Source organism: Lithobates pipiens, unplaced genomic scaffold (genome assembly GCF_037356315.1).
Source record: "Lithobates pipiens isolate NorthernLeopardFrog02 unplaced genomic scaffold, aLitPip1_a1.2 Scaffold_13, whole genome shotgun sequence".
Taxonomy (NCBI): Eukaryota; Metazoa; Chordata; class Amphibia; order Anura; family Ranidae; genus Lithobates; species Lithobates pipiens.
The window spans coordinates 163,517,164-163,538,181 of NW_027507718.1; the positions used below are offsets into that span (position 1 = coordinate 163,517,164).

Sequence of the window (21,018 nt, forward strand, 5' to 3'; positions counted from 1 at the left end):
GATTCCTTCATCAGGGTCCGTGTGGGACCTTCTTCATCTTGCCATAATAACACGAGGAAAAATAACAGAACCGGTGAGATTAGGTAAGACAGTACAGTGATTTTGTTCACTCAAAGGCTATATAAATCTAAAATAAAAAAATAATAATACAACTTTGGCATGATAAGCATTGCTGCACTAGTTATGGTTACATCCTAGAAAAAAATATTATTTATTTTGTTTAGTATGAGTAGATCTGCACAGTTGTGATTTCTGAACATTAGGAAATTCAGCACCGCAATACTTCAGCATCACATTTTCAGTTTGTTTGTTTTCTGCAAATGTGTAAACTATATGGCAATTTATATGCTTTTTGTTAACTAAGCTTGTCACGATTATAATCATTTCTGTAATAGTAATAAAAACACATTTTTTACCATAAGTTTTACTTTTAAAATCATTGTGTTCATTTTTTATTAATAAGTGAACATTTGCTTTATAAAATCTAAAGGTAAATGGCAAACATAGGGCATCGCTTCTTGCTTGAGACAAAACTTGTAAGACAAGCAGAAAAAAAATTTTTTTTGATTATTTTCCACTACATTAACAGGGACACGAATTTCAGAGAAACAAAAAGCATGTGCAATGCTAGTATCTGTACAGCACATAAAACCTTTAAATTTCTGCCATTAGTTTTCTTGAATTTGTTGGTATAGTTGGTTAATACAGCAAAACACAAATATATGAAATTAGCATGTGATTCTAAAATTCATTTAATGTTGGGTTGGTTGCATTTTTGTTAACTTTGGATATTTTGATCACATCCGCAAAGAAGCATAATGCAACCTTGATTGACAACCAAAAGATATAATTTGATTTGTCTTAAACTCTGATTGCTATAAATCAGTCATCAGTTTAAAGGTGTATTGGTCTAAATCAAGGGTGAATACTGAACTGAGCAGGCAGTAGTGTTTTTCATATCAATGGCACCAAACAGATAACAGATTGCTTTGCCAAGATTAAGAAATGACTTGGCATGGTGTTCTGTTGTCCTTTATAGGTACTTTAGCCAAATGCAGTATGCACCAGTGTTTACCTCATATGGACCATTACCCTTTAAATTAATGTTGTCCAGTCCTGAATATGTCAGAGCGTTATAACTCATCTAGAAACTAGAAACACCATCTAGTTCCTTTATACAGCATAATTAAAGAAGGCCACAAAGAGTGCCGTTAAATGCTTTGTTTCATTAACATAATGAAGTCTATTTTGGGATGAAAATAGAAACAAAATGTGAGCATTACATCGGTATCCTGTACACAGGACTAAAAATGCCAGTTTAAAAAAAGTCTTACAGCATAAAGATTTAGGAGCACACACAATATTATTTCTTAAAGTAAATCGTAAAACAGTTTGTTAACAGGTTTTTTTTTCCCTTTTTATATTCTATAGACTTGTGACAAGGTGAGCTGGTTCTTTGCAGTTTTCTTCAATTGGAGATTCATCTTTGTTTGGTGAGACTATGAATCCATCACTGCTCCCTCGTCCTAAAGGGTAGTAAGTGTGAAGCTGATGGATGTTATTCCGGTTGCCCAAATTTGGCATGCTTTTGTAGTATAAATCTTCTGAATCCCTAGTTTTGGCTGGCGAAGAATCAGTCTGAGTGCTAGTGGTTATGCTTCCTGTGACAGCGATGCCAGTTAATGTAGGCATGCTGGTATAAAGAGAATCCTTGTTTGGTGATTGCATTGCGTCAGTGTGCTCATTATTTAACAAGGGGAAAAAACTTTCATTGTTGTCTGGCGGAATCTTTTTCCTATTAAAGTGAAGAGGCTGGTGGCTGTCAGCAGGGTAAACACGTGAGGGCAGCAGTGGGGCATCAGACTCCTCATGTATAAGTTCTATGCCCATTATCTCATCATTAGTAAAAGAGGTGGCATCATCCAGGACAATTGATTCATCCTCTTTTATATTGTTTATGTTATTTATCAATTTATTTACCAGATTTCGACTTTGTTCACATGAATGCTCATGGTTGTTCATATAGGAAGGTATATAGTTAGAAGTAAGTTCCTTCAAAATTTTTTTTTCTAAGGCAGTCTCTTTGTGGTTAAAGCCACGGTCAATAATTTTCACGCAGTCAGTAAGGTATCCTCCAGCTGCAATGCTATAACTGTTCACATGGTTACCATTCAGTGGTAGAGTATCCATGACACTTGTATCCCTGGCATTGTTCAGAAGTCCCTCTGGAAAAAAATACAAACATGCCTAATGTTAGTATAAACATTTTTTTTTTTTTTGCAATGTTACAACATTTATCAGAGCTAGGCTTTCTCTTGTAAATGCAGCAATTAAAAGGCACATATTTACTTCAAATACTACTCATGACTAAATATAAATTTATTTAAAACATTTGCATTCTTAATCAATTTTTAGCTGTCAGTGCATGCTTATTTATGAATATATAGTAAAGCCTAAAAAAAATTCTAAACATCCACCCTCAAATGTTTTCAGTCCTCAGCTGAATGTAATGAAACAGCCATGAAAAGTGGAGCTAAACAAAGTGTCTAGTTGTCCAGCTAACAATTATTTCCATTGCAGTTTGTAAACAAAAAAAAAAAGAAAATAACCATCACTTACTGTCAGAAACATCACAAGTGATATATTTTACTAAAATGTATTTCTTCATACAAACCTGATTTTGCGTTAATATCCAGTAAAGCTAATGGTGCCAGTAATGGCATGAGCGAGATTTTTATAAATACATTTAATTCATTCTGTAGACTGCCCAACAGTGTCAATACACAAGTACTTAAGGCATATCAAAGTCCGGTATTTAAAAATGTATCCTCTTTAATTGGTACAATCTTTTAAGATGTGCCAAATGGTTAATACTGTATAGCAGGGGTCTCCAAATTATGGCCCATTGGCTAAATCCTGCCTGCAGTTAGGGCCAGTGGCATATCCTCAATGTAGGCTCACTGTGCTGTCACAAAGGTCTTACTTCAGGTCAGCAGAAGTCAACTTCTTCCCCTAATTACATGTTTGTCCCAGCATTCACAGGAGGGCAAAACTTCCCCCACCCAGACCTGCTCTGCACCCTGGATCCCACCCTGCAACAACAGCAATGCTCCAAGTAAAATGTATTCATTAATTTAAATTCCTTTCATTTATTTATAAAACAGATTTTTTCAGCCTATGAATCTTTGTAAAATATACAATGTAGCACTCCAACTGAAAAAGTAAGGAGACTCCTGCTGTAAAGCAATAAGCCTTCAGATGATAAATACATCAAAATAAAAATACCTCTTTAGATGCCCCAGGACATAATGTTGGTGTGCCAGCTAAGCTAATAGTGTGAAAAATCCAAGAAACATTGCCCCTTTCAGTAATGACTGTGATTGCTTGCTACAGTGGTCAGTGATAAAAACAATGTAATTTTTGGGTTAAATTATTGCAGGTGTCACAAACATATTACAGGCTAGGGGGTACTAAACAAATGTGCATATATGTGAAAATAAATACTTCTATGTGAAAATATTCAAATATCCAAAATGAATGAATTATATTCCCAGTACCATATTCACATATCCTAAATATACATCCTTAATACAATATGATAAACACATTTACAAAAAATATAGTATTTCACAATAAAAAATATATCTTCCACTATATAAAAATATCCCACCATACAAGTATCAGATGTGTATATAAAAAAATCAGTCCAAAAACGATTTAATATAAAGTAACAGTCTCCTTACTGTGTTTTGTAATCTTTACTTTCTTCAGTGTGTACTGTATAATCATGCACACACCCTGTCAAATGGACTGCCTAAATAACTCACCAATTGGGCCTTCAACATTTCTCAAACAATGTGCAGTGACAATTGAAGTAGATTTTAAATGGACAGGAGTTTTTCCATCTTCACCCTCCTATCAGGAAGCAGTATATACAATTTAAGACTACAATAATATGGTGGCTAGTCTGCTTTCTGACAATATCATTTCAACAAAAACGCGTTTGAGGTGGGACTACCGGTCCTCACGTGCATCACTTCAATAAGTGGAGCACACACCAGCTCCAGAGCTGAGTGGAGTGGCGTGGCTCCTTTTTATTGTACAGGCTATTTCTTTGGTGCCTATAGCAGGCACAAATTTATGTAAGTGTAATACCTATGTTTTTATTATTTATTTATTTATTTTATTATGTCCAGTTAAATAAAAATACTACACTATATCAGTTTTTCTCCCTGGCTTCTGTATCATGGTGGAGTGATTGACAGCCAGATTTTCAATTTGGGCCACAAAAGATCCCACATAAACAAGTGCAAGTTGTAAAGAAAGCAAATATCAGAATCCCTGCTCTTCTCACCAATGCTAGTACATGAGAACTGTCAAACTGTCCTGGCATGCCTCTTTTCTCTGGGATCAAAGGTATGCTGACAGAGGCCATCTGACCAATTAGGTGTTTGAGGCGTGGCCAGCGTGTTTGACTGTATCATGTCCCTCTCTTACACGCAATTGTGTATTAAGATTTTCCAATATATGGTAGATTATTGTTCAGCATTCAATTTTATGTCAAGTGATAACAAAGTAGTATATCAGAGTATATCAGATGGGCCTGTCACCCAGGAGGTATCTGACTGCTATCTCACCCTCTGTATGTGCTAGCATAGTCATGTATGACCTTGATTTGTTCAGGATGATATTCCCCATTCAAATATATAGTTAATAATGATGTGTCTTGGTCTTGTTTGATTTTATAAATTGTGTGTGGATTTTGTTAAATTGTGAATTGGATATAGGTCTCAGAGAGGTCGCCCCATGCATTAATGCTTTCTGGGTAAACATTTTATGGCACGCTATATATTCCTAGTGCATTAATTGCCCTACAAACTGTGGGTGACAGGACTGAAGGATTTGATCATAGTTTTACAATCGGTCTGGTCAGCAGAAACCAATAGACATCCTGTCAGAACTCAATTAGCTGTTTACAGCTCTGCAAAAGCCTGTATGCTGGTGTCTGCTGTCCCAAAGTTGAGATAACAGACTCTTTTGAAGTGTGTTATTATGACAAACATGGCTGAGACCTGACAAAATGGATGTCACATACAGCGCACAACCATTACACAAGTGACCTTTTAAAAAAAGTCCAATTGGTCTAGTGCATTATTTAGGCATTCGATCTCACGGGGTGTGTGACTATTTATACTGCCAGTGGAGTACACACTGAAGATAGTTTACAAAAATTCACAAGATTACAAAACACAAGAAGGAGGCAGTCCCTTTATATTAAATATTTTTTGGACTGAATTGATTTATATACACATTTGATTATTTTTTATGGTGGAATATTATATATATTTTTTGTAAATGTGTTTATCACATTGTATTGAGGATGTATATCTGGAATATATGAATACGGCACTAGAGATATAAGCATTCATTTTGGATATCTGCCTATTTTCACATATAAGTATTTATTTTAACATATATGCACATTTGTTTAGCATCTCCTTCTTTCTGTATCAGAGTGTTTTTACACTGGGAAGGCAGCTTATACTATTTTTTTGAACATGTAGGGTTTTTTATTACAGGCTTCCCGATGTAGTTTAATCTACTGAGACCCAAAGTGAGAAATAAGTAAATAATAAACACCAGTTAACACTAATTCACTTCTTGCCTTCTCACTCTTTGGTGAAGAGCTTCACTATGTATTGTACCAGAAAAATAGTTTCAGTGTTGTGATAAAGAGAAAAATCATAAATTTAAAGAAAATGTAAAATAATTTCAGAAAAAGGTCTCCTTGACTGACCACCTCAAAAAATATATGTTCTTCAGTATCGTAAATTACTGCCAAATGAATAGGCCCAAGTGGTAAATATCTATCCTTCTACACATAGACATTATTACAGCACGATTAATGTAATGAACAGTTTAGACATAATAAACAGGGCAGATCTTAAGAAAAAAAGGGAGGATACAAGGAAAAAAAGAAAAAAACTATATCCAAAAACAAATATAAACTAAACAAAACTTATATAAAATATTTATAAAAGAATATATACCAACTACGTAGTTTCAAACATTATCACATGCCCTAAATAATAACAAAGAAAATATTACATGAATAGTATAGTTATCAACAAACAACATTAGCAGAAATATATGCCCCTTAAACATAAAACAGAGACTGTCTGAAATAATTTCATCCACTCAAAAAGTCTCAGAGGATCTTATTATAATCGTATTGTATACAGTATTTATCCTTATAATAATCAAGAGACACACATAAACCCACTATGTTGGCCGAAAAAAAAAAAAGACATACATGAGAAATGTATATCGCTATTAAAAATGCTTTACTGTATAGCGACACAGGCCAGTGCAATGTGCACAAAAAATTGTGTATTCTTACCATGTACTACCCTTTTATAATGAGTGCACCAAAAGTACCTATACATCACTGTAAAAAAAGCAAAAGATTGGTGAAAGCAAATGAAATAAGATTGAACTAAGAAAGCAAAGGAAAGGACCAAAAAAAGAAAATGCTGAGTGCAGGTGAAGGAGTGATAGAAAAGAATCGATGTAAACCCAAATCCATGACTGTGAATAAAGTTTATCAAGATTTATTAGATTTGGAACAGCAGAATGATGCCCAACAAGGTTTGACTAAGGGCCCAGATGTTTAGAAATCTTCTACAACCATACTTTCATTCAATATCATTAAGGGCTCATGTACACTACAGCCTCTAAACATTAGTTTAGGAGCTTTTGGTGTTTTTTTTTTAAAGTTCCTAAACTCAACTACGTAAAAGCCATGCACACATAGGCTTTTGTAAGAGTTTAGAGGTTCGACTTCCCTCTCCTGAATGCAGAAAAATCATGTTAAGGATAGGAGCTTGTTGACCTCCGGCTGCAAAATGGTTTTGCGTTTCCCAGTGACCGGCGATCAACCTAGTCTGTGTACATGAGCCCTTAAACTGTTTTATGATCTTGTCTCTAAGAAGCGTACCAAATCGGAATACAATGGGGTGCAACTTATCTAAAATGAAGAGGAAGTTGCACTGCACAATCTTTCCAGCAAGACTGACATTTCAATTAAAGAAGCGAACACTCTCCTTTTTCAATGAAAACACAAAAAGTGATGGGCACAGAAGCTTCTATCCACCCTGTATTAGACTTCAACTAGTGATATGGGCCAGACTACATGGCCTCATTCGCTTACCTGCTCTTATTTTGTATAGTTGATTTACTGGATAAGCTTACCATAGCCTATGTGCAGTGTTTATATGTAATGTGAAGTTGTCTTATTGCTGGTATCTGTGTCACATCTTTAAAATAAAGAATTAAAAAAACAAAAGAAGCGAACAAAAGTAGGTAACATCATAGTGTGACTCTATGCTTGGGAAGTGATGCACCAGGCAACACTTTATAGTCCTCTAATCCTACTAATCTCTGCAAGAAGAAATTGCTTACAGCAAAAGCAGATGGAGGAGATCGCTTAGAGAATTCTTTTTTTAATTTTTAATAGTTCACCCTCCAATTATCCTATTCTTTTATATGTTGCCATATAAAAATGGCATAACAGACCACCTACATGACCAGTTGTTTCAGGAATTGGGGACTTAACAGGTAACTCCACTTTTGTGGGAAAATAATTTGCAAATAAAAAAAATGACCTTTCCTTTTCAATCTGCAGTGCTGTAATATTCTGTAGAATTCAATGCAATATGACTACCTGGATGCATTCTGTACACAAATGGTGTACAATATGCCCCCCCTCCAGAAATGTAATTTCCTGCTTGCGTGATTGGCTTACTGATTTTCCCAGAAGTCTGCACTAAGATGCAAATCAGATTCTGAGCATCCCCTGCAACAAAATACATTTTTGGTGAGGTACTCGCATAAAAAAATCACGTCTAAAGGGATACAGACCCTGCAAGTTTCCTCATTAGAGCCCTGCAGGTGCAGCAGCTAATTTGTTTGTTGTTAATAATTAATTGGTTTTGTTGCAGGGGATGCTCAAAATCTGATTCTGTGAATCTGTACGGGAGTAGGTTTATCATTATCAATTGTTAATGATAAAGCTACTCCCATACAGATTCACTGTGCACATGGACACAGACAAAAAGCTATTCTTTCAGAATAACAAATGTAGAAATCTGCAACAGCATTTGTTAAAATCCCTGCAATGTACATAGATCACACAGAGGGGAATGTTTTTTTCTCAACAAAAGTGGAGTTACTCTTTAACTGAAAATTGGTGCACTTATGTCGATTTTTATTTTTTTATTTTTTTTGCAACCTGGGGTTTAGATTTTATTTTTTTGCACAGTTTGGAGGAATTAACATTGCCTACAAAATGTATTTGGCTACATGTGATGTGGAATTGCTGTATACTAATATTCCCCATCAGAAAGTCAGACACCTAATATTTTTTTAAACATGGAATGACACTCCAACTCTCCTTTTACATGAAGTTATTTTGAAACTTTTGGAAATTATTTTGAAAAATGATTATTATGTGTTCCATGGTATATTTTTTCAAAAGATTACAGGGGTAGCAATGAATACAAAATGTGTACTGCTTGTGACCAAGCTGTTTTGGGATGGTGGGAGAGAGATTGTTTTGTATTAAATGGCAGTTATGTGATTTACAACTCCATATATACAATGCAGGTTCAGATTTATACATGATACTCTTTACTTCTACACTAGACAATTTGAACTCTGTCAGGTCCAGTTGATATAGGATAGTAGCATTTTCTCCCAGATCTACAGAAAACCCAAAGAGGTAAACAGCTACTTGCCCTATGAAAGCTTTCATACAAGTAGTTTATACTAACTAGCTTGTAGAGGAAAGATGTGTATACCTCCCAATTGCCTGGGCGCTCCCGTCCGATCACGCGATCAGCTCCCAGAGGCAGCTTCAGGGGAGAAGAGGGACAGCTGATAACGGATGCCCCATATACGGATGCATAGTAAACCTATGTGTGGTGTATGAAAAGTGTATACAGTGAAAAAATGAGACCAAACCTGTGTAAAAACAATGCGATTAAAAAGTCACACAAAATCACATGGGGTTTCAAGTGATTAAAATCAAAAGCGCACAAAATCGCATGGATCTGTGAGTAAATGTAAATCACAAAAGGTAAAGTGAATACTTCAATGCTGACAAATAATAAAATTGGAAGCAATTTATATGACTCTGACAGTGATAAACAAATAATATATTCAAGTGGTCAAACTAAATATAAATCTCGTGAATATATACTACGGTGTATAACATAAACTGCAGATGGTGGTCAAGGGTATATCGCTAAAGAAGGTGAATCAAATGATATCAATTCTTGATGCAGGTAGGGCAATTCACACCAAATCGCATACATTTATAATTCTAAATTTTTGAAACCACTATTATCCGGAGGTACCTGGTGTATGTGTGGTACCTTTGAATCGCCCGTTGATCAATAGGGGAGAAGATTGGTTACCCTTTCTTTGGAACCTGAATCCTGTCCATTACATCCTTGTGGCTGAATCTGGGATTCACAGCTGATCAGCAAGGGAAAAGATTGTACACCCCTTCCCCGGAATCCATCCAGATTTACCGTATTCCAGTCTATGCCTTATTCATTTACCGCCGCTGGTGAGTTGGTCCATCATTTAGGGTAAGAGTACCCCATCCCCCAGAAGGTGGAGGCACTACCCCGGGTGTTATTTTAACCAATGATCGTGTGTATATTGCACAGAGGATAAGAGGAAATATTAGCTGGTCCTATATTACTTTGCATGCACACTACAGTATTTTAAAACCATGGACTCATTTAATTGTTTTTATTAATTTGTGATGCATTTATGCTATTGGTTTATTATTTGTAGTCATATACCTGAAATACTGGCACTCACCATATCTGTATTTTATACCTTAGATAACACTACGGTACTTCCATCCATTATATTTTATATGTAACAGTCCCCTGTCTCTCCTAGAGTCTATAGTATAGTATAGTATATAGTATAATATAGTATATAGTATATACACTTATCTCTTATCCACTTCGAATGCACTCACTTCACAGTCTGTGATTTCAATTATCATTTAGTTTATACGTTTTTACATGATTTTTTAATCACTGCCATTTTTAAGAGAATTATAAATGTATGCGATTTGGTGTGCTTTGCCCTAGGCGCATCAAGAATTTATATAATTTGATTCACCTTCTTTAGCAATATACCCTTGACCACCATCTGCAGTTTATATTATACATCGTAGTATATATTCATGAGATTAATATTTAGTTTGACCACTTGAATATATTATTTGTTTATCACTGTCAAAGTCATATAGATTGCTTCCAATTTTATTATTTGTCAGCATTGAAGTATTCACTTTACTTTTTGTGATTTACATTTACATACAGATCCATGCGATCTTGTGTGATTTTTTTAATCGTTTGAAACACCATTTGGTTTTGTGTGATTTTTTTAATCGCATTGTTTTTACACAGGTTTGGTCTAATTTTTTACTGTATACACTTTTCCTTGAGTGAAATGTGATTGTATTCACAGTGTATACATCCTCCAGATTCACATCTTGGAGGTAGTCCTATGTTTAATACATACCATTAGGGCTACACATTTGCGCCACATATTATTTTACAATAAGTCTTATTGTTGTGTTGGCTGCTCACCTCCGAGGTTGGAGCAGTATTTTTACCATTTTTTAACTTTACTATGTATGATGTCACCACCCAGGCATTCCACCTGTCCTCCCCTCTTCCAGATGCTAGCCATTGGGGAGATCATGTGACTGGACCGCAGTGCCCTGAGAATAGGTAAGTATACACATCTTTCCTCTACAGGCTAGTTGGTATAGAACTTGTACCTTAAAAGATGTTGTACTGAAAAATCATCCTTTACCCAGCAATAATAAGATCTTACAATCTAGTTTCAAAGCAGAGGTTGCTCTGAGAGACGGATTAAACCAGCTTTTTTGACAGGCCAGCAGAGTGACTGGAGAGCCTTACTGAGACCCAAACACAAACCTAAACACAGGTCACACATTTAATAACTCGTTACAATTATCAAAGGGGATAACATTTTGAAGAAATATTGGTGATTGCTGCAGTTAAAAGCAACACTTTGAAGATTAACTACTAGCAAGCTTGACAAGCTCTGAACTTGATTGATAAGTGCAGCAAAAGCCATATTTCAAAACCAATTGTCTGTCCTCAAGGGTGTACAGAGCATTTGGATGATCCAGAAGAGCATTGGGAGAATGTCATATGGTCAGATGAAACCAAAGTACAGTAGAACTATTTGGTAGAAACACAACTCGTTGTGTTTGGAGGAGAGAGAATGCTGAGTTGCAACCAAAGAACACCATGCCTACTGTGAAGCATGGGGGTGGCAACATCATGCTTTGGGGCTGTTTCTCTGCAAAGGGAACAGGACGACTGATCCGTTTACATGAAAGAATGAATGGGGCCATGTATCGTGAGATTTTGAGTGCAAGGGCATTGAAGATGAAACGTGGCCGGGTCTTTCAGCATGACAATGATCCCAAACACACCACCCGGGCAACGAAGGAGTGGCTTCGTAAGAAGCATTTCAAGATCATGGAGTGGCCTAGCCAATCTCCAGATCTAAACCCCATAGAAAACCTTTGAAGGGAGTTGAAAGTCCGTGTTGCCCAGCGACAGCTCCAAAACATCACTGCTCTAGAGGAGATCTGCATGGAGGAATGGGCCAACAGTGTGTAACAACCTTATGAAAATTTACAGAAAACGTTTGACCTTGAGGATATATGAGAAAGTATTGAGATGAACTTTTGATATTGACCAAAAACTTATTTTCCACCATAATTTGCAAATAAATGATTTCAAAAATCAGACAATGTGATTGTCTGGATTTGTTTCCACATTTTGTCTCTCATAGTTGAGGTATACCTATGATGACAATTACAGGCCTCTCTCATCTTTTTAAGTGGCAGAACTTGCACAATTGATGGCTGGCTAAATACTTTTTTGCCCCACTGTAAACAAATTCTCCCGCTTTACTAGACTTATGCTGTCCTCAGGAAGGATGTACTGGAATCGGAGCGAGTACAAAGAAGGGCATTTTAGTTATGAGGAAAGGTTGCGAGCGCTGAACTTATTCTCTCTGGAGAAGAGACGATTGATAGGGGATATGATTTCAATTTATAAATACCGTACTGTATTCCTTGCTGAGGAAGATCCTGCCTGTTTCACTTGATAAGCTGGGTCAGTTGTATCATATTCAGGGCTCTGCATTTGCATTGGGTGTGTCTGACAGTTTATCTAGAAAGTTGAGCTATTGCTTGACTTGAATAAGTGGTTAAAGAGGAAGTAAACCCTGATGAGTTTACTTCCTCTTTCATTCCCTGCAAAGGTAAAGCATAATGGACTACTATGCATCGCATAGTAGTCCATTATGTGTCACTTACCTGACACAGGAGCCAGCGAAGTCACCGCTGTCCCCTGTTGTTCCGAGCGTCCATCTTCTTGGTGGGTCTCACTGCTCCGGCGCTGTGATTCGCCAGAACAGCGATGATGTCACTCCCACGCATGCGCGTGGGAGCTGACACTTGCAGCATATCGCCGCGATCTGCGGCTTACCCAGTACGCCTGCGCGCCGCTGTCTTCAGGTAAATATCTCCTAAACCATGTAGGTTTAGGAGATATTTCTTAGACCTACAGGTAAGCCTTAATCTAGGCTTACCTGTAGGTCAAAGTGGTTTGTAAGGGTTTACAACCACTTTAAAGTTGGGCCTGTGGTGTCAGGGGACAGAAGAGAGAGGCCCGACACAAAGGGAGTCATTCCTCTGCTCTCCTGCCTGGACTCATAGAGCCAATCTGAGTAAAGGTAATCCGATTTAAAGTGTCATATTGGGCTTTATATATCATTTAAGTGTGCCTCTGCTCTTGGGGACATTCTCAGGTTTGGAATCCCCTGAAAGCAGCTTGAATATAGAATTGAGAGCTATATTGCTCTTAAACCTCAGTTATTGCTTTCTAGGTAATTACTTGAATATATATTGTTATTGTCTTTTATTCTTTCACATAAATATTGCAGTAAAGACTATTTCTGTGTTTTATCATAACATGTGTGTTTCTCATTGGTCATTGCACTTACACTATTGCCAGATGTGCTGAGAGGCAGAGTAGCGGACTGAAAAAACAAAAGCAGCTCCTTTCGGGGGATCGCTACACTTTAATGAGATGAGGCTTAAATATCCAACTGGCATGAACAGAGTGGTAGCCTCGCAAATCTGGGAAACAGTTGCCTTATGGCTAAAAGGCTAAGGGTCCATACACACGATCTGACTTTTTGACAACAACCATCCAACGGACATGTTTTATCAGACAATCTGACCGCCTGTATGCTCCATCGGACAATTGTTTTTGGTTTTTCAATGGACAAATGTTCGCTGTGCATGCTCTCAAACTTTACAACAACAAATGTCCGATGGAGCATCATCTGATCGTGTGTACACAAGCCCATCAGACTAAAGTCCAAAGTAAAAACACGCATGCTCCGAACCAATGTTAAAGAGCTGACAATAATAGCAGAAGTTGCCCAAAGGGTGGTGGTAAAGATCTGAAAAACCACATGGTTTGGTGAATGTTGGCTGAAAAATTTCTGCCATGTGTATGCATACCAAGTTCACGGCCAATGCCCCATTCGGTCCAAAATCCACGTAAAAGTCCGATGGAAGTCTGATCATGTGTATGAGGCTTAAGAAGCACTTACAAATCTAGTGGAGTGTGTTTTGACAGAAAAAGGTGGAACTTTATTCTTAAAGTGGAACTAAATCCATCAATTTAACTGCTTCCTAAAACCGTTACAGTAAAGCTGTTTTGTGTTTATTAAAACTCAAAAGATACAAAAAGTGTAGCTGCTGACTTTTAATAAACACACACTCACCTGTCCAACTGTCCAGCAACGAGCCCGAGCCCTCGGTTCTCTTCCTCGGTTCTCTCCGGCTGTGGCAGCTTGTGGCTTCGCGCTGCACCTCTACAATGTCCGGGCAATATTCTGGGACGTGACTCAGAAGATTGCAGGGAGGGAGGGGGAAAGGCTAACATCCCCTCGAGTTGCCTAGGTGGCTGGAACGGAAGTGGGAGCTAGGTACCTGTCAAAACTAGGCACCTAACCCCCCCTCCCCAAAAAAATGACATGCCAAATGTGGCATGTAAGGGGGTGAGGATTCCTTAAAGTGGAAGTTCCACTTTTGTGTGGAACTCCGCTTTAAAACAGGCAGTGAATTATAACTGTCACAGTTGCTCAACTGTCAAACCATAACCATAACTGTTTACATATGCAGCACCATGGTAACTACAGATCAAACATTAGCTACGATGACAGCTTCCTTGCTGTAAAGGATACATTTATAAAGTGTTAGCTGGGTGCTGGGACAGTGGAGGTTTCTGTATCCCACAATGCATTGGGAAATAATAGAGAACTAGGACAGAACAGCTCCAGCTACATACTCTTAGTACAGAGCAGCACTGTGTTAACACCATTTGCTTCTGTCTTCAAGTAAAAGTATTAAGTCAAAGCTTTTTTGTTAGCAAAGGGTCGGTGTCAAAAAATGCCAATAAAGAGAATACTTAGCAATCAATTACCACAAAGTAAAATTGTTACTAAATGCACAATAAGCAAAATCAGTCTGTATACGCAGTAAAGCATGCTTATTACACTCACTGTGGAAGTTAAGGGGTTAATCCTCTGCATTGTTTAAAAAGGCTGGTTGATCCAGTCTTCTCTGATCATCTGCTTCTTCCACAGTCTCCAATCCATCTGCTGATAGTACAGAGCCCTAAGAGGCACATGCTCAGCTTGAGGTGTATTGCTAGAGATTTTTTTTTGGGGGGGGGGAGGGGGGATGTGATCGGCACAGCGCCAATCTGCACTTTCCAGACAGATGTCAGTGGTCATGCATAGGAGAATAAAAACTCCTCCTACAAGCCTTAATCAGTGCTTGGCCAGGCACTGATAGAAGTCACAAGACTGCTATATACCGCTGATGAGAAAAGGTATATAGCGGGTTATATTTAGTAAAATAATTGCATTTTCATGTTCTGTGTACCGTGGGAGACCAGATATAGTGAATACAGGGTCCTGGGTTTTGTAACACTTTAAGAGGAGACCAAGGACATCTCATATCAGTTGTGGATTGTATCGGTTGGGGTCTAGCAATCTCAAGACAGACATAAATCAAAGATGTTTTTGGGGTATGCCCTGCAATTCTTGGTAAAGAGATTCCCCTTGGAAATTCTCTGTGAGACTATGGAATGGACCCATAGTGGCATACCACCGAAACACTCTTCTCTTTTTCTTTTAGGCCACTCTTTCCATGATTATCTTGAGCTACACCAAACCAAATGTCAAAAATATCAAGTATACAAATCTATCTTGCAAATTACCAAATGCCAGATATTATACCACTTAAAGCGGAGGTCCACCCTAAAATGGACCTTCCGCTCATCGGAATCCTCCCCCCCTCCGGCGCCACAATTGGCACCTTTCAGGGGGGAGGGGGGTGCAGTTACCTGGATAATCCAGGTAACTGCACCCACTTCCGGGATAGCTCTCTGCAGAAAGGGGCGTAGATTACGCCCCTTTCCGCAAGTGCCCGCCCCCTTCCGCAAGTGCCGCGCTGCCTGCTGGGAAACACACAGATCCCAGAGGCAGCGGGGACCGTCCTTATTCCGCAGTGCTACTTGCGCATGCGCAGTAGGGAACCGGGAAATGAAGCCGAAAGGCTCCATTTCCTGATTCCCATACCCAAGATGGCGGCGGCAGCACCCGAGTGACGATCTAGAGATCGGCTTCGGGTGCCGACATCGCGGGTGCGCTGGACAGGTAAGTGTCACTATTTTAAAAGTCAGCAGCTGCAGTATTTGTAGCTGCTGGCTTTAAAAAAAAAAAAAAAACGCGGAGTCCCGGCGGACTCCCGCTTTAACACACCTCAAAGTAGACAATTTCCTCTACATCAGTTCCCCCTATCTAAACAGTGAAGGAAAATTTCCTTCTGGTGTACAGTTAGTTTACCATCTATAGTTAGGAAGATACTGAAGAGTTTAATAAAGGACTGCATACCGTAGTTGAGTTCTTTCTAGAAAAACATATTTTAAGTAACAGACAACAAGACTGAAAGACAGAAGTTGTCAGAAAAAACTGATTTCTTTCTTTGAGGTGGTGAGTAAAACCTTGGACAAAGGAGTGGCTGTAGACGTAGTATATTTTGATTTTGCCAAAGCGTTTGACACAGTTCTCCACACATGACTAATGTGTAAGGTAAAGTCTACAAGCTTGGAAAGATCAGTTTGTAAATGGATACAAAACTGGCTAAAATACCGAATTCAGACAATAGTGGTTAAAGAGGAAGTAAACCCTGATGAGTTTACTTCCTCTTTCATTCCCTGCAAAGGCAAAGCATAATGGACTACTATGCATCGTGCGGCATCTTCGTCGTTGACGGCCTGCGCATGCACCGTAGACAGTGGTGCCTGTCTTTCGGCAAATATCTCCTAAACCATGTAGGTTTAGGAGATATTTCTTGGACCTACAGGTAAGCCTTAATCTAGGCTTACCTGTAGGTCAAAGTGTGTTGTAAGGCTTTACAACCACTTTAATTATTCATACTATGAATAGTCTAAGGATATTAGTGGAATAATGTCCTTACAGGATGTCTCCAACTTACAAGCTGACCTCAATGCACTGTTTAATTGGGCAAATATGTGACAAATGAGGTTTAATGTTGATAAATATAAAGTTACAGTATGCACTTAGGGGCTTAAAAACATGCACATATCTTACATACTAGGAGGAAAACAACTGAGGGAGTCAATGATGGAGAAGAATCTGGGTGTTCTGGTAGATCATAGGCTTAAAGCTGTTGTAAACCGCTGGACTTTTTAATTTTTTTATTTCTTCTTCTTATCCTGCAAGGTAATAGGTAATGTCATAATGTACTAGTATGCATAGCATACTAGCACATTATGTGAAACTCACCTTAAAACTAAGCTCTTACAGCGTTGAGATGTCAGCGCTGCAGGGGCTCCCATCTTCACTTGTCTTGCGTCCGAGTTCACGGACTCCGGCTCTGTGAATGACCGGATGCCGCGATGGTGTCACTCCCGCAAATGCGCCTGGTAGCTGTCGATTATGGCACAGGGCTATGAAGGAACGCCACGGGTGGCTGTTCCTTCAGAGCGCATGCGCCAGTGATGTCACTGTCTGCATGTAAATATCTCTTAAATTGACCCTGTTTAGGAGATATTTACACTACCTATGGGTAAGCCTTATTATAGGCTTATCTATAGGTAAAAGTTACTGATCAAACTTTACTTCCACTTTAATAATAGCATGCAAGGCCAAGCTGCAATTTCCAAAGTGAGCAAAGTCGTTTCTTGTATGAAGAGAAGCATAAACAGTAGAGACATTATTTTTCCCCTGTACAAATCATTAGTAAGACCTTATCTGGAAGTTCAGTTTTTGGTACCAGTTCATAAAAAGGATATTGGGGAACTGGAGAAAGTGCAGAGAAGGGCAATCAAACCGAAGAGGCATGGAGGAGCTCAGCTATAAGAAAAGATTAGCTGAACTTAATTTATTCGTGATTGAGAAGAGGAGTTAAAGGGGTGATATGATCAACATGTATAAATACATAAGTGGTCCATATAGCGAAGTTGGTGTTGAGTTACTGTATTCATTTTAACCACTTCAGCCCCAGAAGGATTTACCCCCTTAATGACTAGGCCATTATTTGCAATATGGCACTGCGTCACTTTAACTGACAATTGTGCGGTTCTGGAACGCTGTACCCAAACAAAATTGAGATCTTTCTTTCCCACAAGTAGAGCTTTCTTTTGGTGGTATTTGATCACCTCTGTGGTTTTTATTTCTTTTGTGCTATAAACAAAAAAAGACCGTACATTTTTGAAAAAAAAACAATATTTTTTACTACATATAGTTGGTAAAAAAGAAAAAAAATTGCAATATGCATATATTGTTTGGTTTGCGCAAAAGTTATAGCGTCTACATACGTCACTGTATAAATGACATTCGCAATGAAAGGGTTAACACTAGGGGGGATCAAGGGGTTAAGCGTTCCCTAGAGAGGTGTTTCTAACTGTGGGGGGAGTGTACTGACTGGAAGTAGAGAGAGATTACTGTTCCTGATCACTAGGAACAGACAATCTTTCTCCATTCCCCTGACAGAACGGGGATCAGTTTGTTTACATTGACAGATCCCCATTCTGGCTCTCTATGGAGCAATCACATGTGGACGGCGGATTCACTGCCGCCGGGCTACACGCATCGGCTCCGGCATTGTGCTGGGGGCCTGCTATAGCCATTAAAAGGACCGCTGTGCCGGTACGGCCGATTCGTGCAGCCGAGCCAACCTGCTGCAGTATGACTGCGCCTGCTGGTTGGCAAGCGATTAAGGTCATCACAGAGGACAAAGGGGCGCTCAATGTCTGGAGGACAAGACATAGATTATTTTCTAGATAGACATAATATAACTGGATACTAATATTTATAGGTTAATTTGATCCAGGGAACACCCGATTTCCTCTTGGACAATCAGAAAAGAATTTTTTCCCCTGCTGGAGCAAATTGGATCATGCTTTATTAGGAGTTTTTTTGCCTTCCTCTGGATCAACTGTGGGTATGGTTGATAATCACAAGTAAAACTGTATATATATTTTTCACCTACTATTGGTTAAGCCGGATGGGCTTGTGTTTTTTTACAACCAAACTATGTAACTATGTACTGGAGCTGTACAAATAGTTGTAAGAATAATGCCCATGTTGAAGTGAAAGGCTGACACAACCTAGGAAGGATGGAGGCTCTATGCTTCAGCAGTGGCGTCGCTATGGGGGGGTGACACCCGCCAGAGGGGTGACACCAGGGGCACATCATTCATCTCTGTGCAGTGTGTGCAGGGCTGAGCCACACTGCACACATAGTTGTCTGGAAGAAATGTGTGCCCTGCCCTTCTGTAAGTTGTAGCTTCTCTTTGGCAGCAGCCCCTTTGTCCTCTCTACTGTTCTGTATAACATATGCAGTACTTAACTTCTTACCTTGTACTCCATGTACATGTACTTCCTGTAATCCATGAAATCTTGAGCCTTGCACCCTGTACTTTGTGAGTTTTTGAACCCTGCCAACTGTACATAGTGAGCTTTTGAACTCTGCACCCTGTACATAGCGCCGTCCTGAGCCTTGCACCCTGTACAAGGCACACTTCTGTACATAGCACAATCCTGAGTCCGGCACCCTGTAGGTAGCACGCAATCCTGAATCCTGCACCTTGTAGGTAGCACGCAATCCTGAGTCCTGCACCCTGTAGGTAGCTCGCAATACCGAGTCCTGCACCCTGTAGGTAGCACGCAATCCTGAGTCCTGCACCCTGTAGGTAGCACACGATCCAGAATCCTGCACCCTATATGTAGCATGCTATTCGGCTGCACCTAGACTTTTATGCAGTGTGCTCCCCCTGTGGGTGGGGGGGGGGGGGGTTTGTGGTGGGGGCATGGTTGAGCCTTGGGTGACATCATCAAGTGCACTGTGGCAGCCTAGTCAGAAGAACTTGATGTGCTAGCCTTCCAAGTGTCTACTGCTCTGTTCTGCTCATGCTGTCACTCTGCAGCAGCAGGACAGGGCACTGTGGGAGGCTTGAGGGGAAAGTCACTCTGATGCGGCGGTGCGGTAAAACATGGGGGGTGTGACGCCATGTTTTACTGCACCAGGTGACACCAACCTTAGTGACTCCACTGGGCCTTAGCACCATTATGTCCTAGAAAAGATTCTTTACAGGACAAGACTGCTAGACACATGGCCATGCAGAGGTGATGGCAACAAGAAAAACATCCTTTTCAGTGGGAGTAGATGGGAGAAAATTCCTGATTGGTTCCAAGGGCAGTTTTTCAAGAGCAGATCAAACCAAAATCAAATCACACAGAGTCAAAGAAGGTTGTACAGGAGGAGCTACATAAGGGACTCCCTGTACCAAAGTCTACACCAAAGACAGGGAGACTAGTGGTATTTGCACTAAAATCACAAGGGCTGATATTTGTCCTGTAACAGTCCTGAGGGCCAAATGCTGATCTAAGCCCGATTGCAAAGCATTTTGTTTTTTCTCAGTCCTCAGCAAAATAAGGCAACTTCATGAGAGATAAACTTCTTAGCTTTAAATTGCATGGAAATGACTGAATCCAAACTATTTACATCTCTCAAGACTGGAACTTTAACAGGAATGCTGTTAAGATCAGTAGAGCATGATCCCATGGAGCCAGCAGAGAATCCACTGCTTTTGCTAGAGGATCTCTAAACCTGGAAATAAACCTGTCCAGTCTGTTGTTGAACCTGAAGGCCAGAAGGTCCACATCCAGCATTCTACACCTGTGTAACAGTTCCAGGACTAAGGACCATTCCCAGGGGTCCAATCACTGCCAGCTGTGGTGGTCTGGCTGCCAATTGTGCATGTCTGGTATGTGAAAAGCAGACAATCCTGGAATGTGGAGATCCCCTCAGAAGAGACCCCTTCTACCTCTTGCCGCTATATTTCTGGTTCCTGTCTGATCATTGTACATTGCTGCTGAGGCATTGCACAACTGAATTTTGATGTGTTGACCCTCTAGATAGTGTTTCCAGTGTTGGAGGGTTATGCTGAGCTCCAGAATGTTGATAAGAAGATGGGATCCCTCTGGCGGCCAAGTCTCCTGTATTGACAAGGTGTCGAGGACTCTCACCCTTTGGGATGACATCCATTATGACAAATGATTTCATAATGAATCTCCTTATAATAATATAATAATCAAAATAATAATCTCATAATGAGGAACATTTCCAAAATAAGTTTATCTAGAGCAGTGATGGCGAACTTTGGTACCCCAGATGTTTTGGAACTACATTTCCTATGATGCTCAACTACACTGCTGAATGCATAAGCATCATAGGAAATGTAGTTCCAAAACATCTGGGGTGCCAAGGTTCGC

The 21,018-nt window shown here is 39.4% G+C and overlaps 1 protein-coding gene across 10 annotated transcripts in view; it reads right to left on the bottom strand.

Annotated features, from left to right (window-relative positions):
- Positions 1-422: 422 nt before the first annotated feature.
- The window catches only part of ADGRL3 (adhesion G protein-coupled receptor L3), a 1,264,347-nt gene continuing 1,243,751 nt past the window's right edge, over positions 423-21,018 (bottom strand). For 4 of the 10 annotated variants that reach the window (XM_077475785.1, XM_077475784.1, XM_077475783.1 and 1 more), the window contains one exon: positions 423-2,225. In XM_077475785.1, the coding sequence (XP_077331911.1) occupies positions 1,426-2,225 (800 nt within the window). In that variant the 3' untranslated portion in view covers positions 423-1,425. The remainder of the gene's footprint in view (positions 2,226-21,018) is intronic. The other 6 variants (XM_077475790.1, XM_077475798.1, XM_077475797.1 and 3 more) reach the window with 4 other exon arrangements.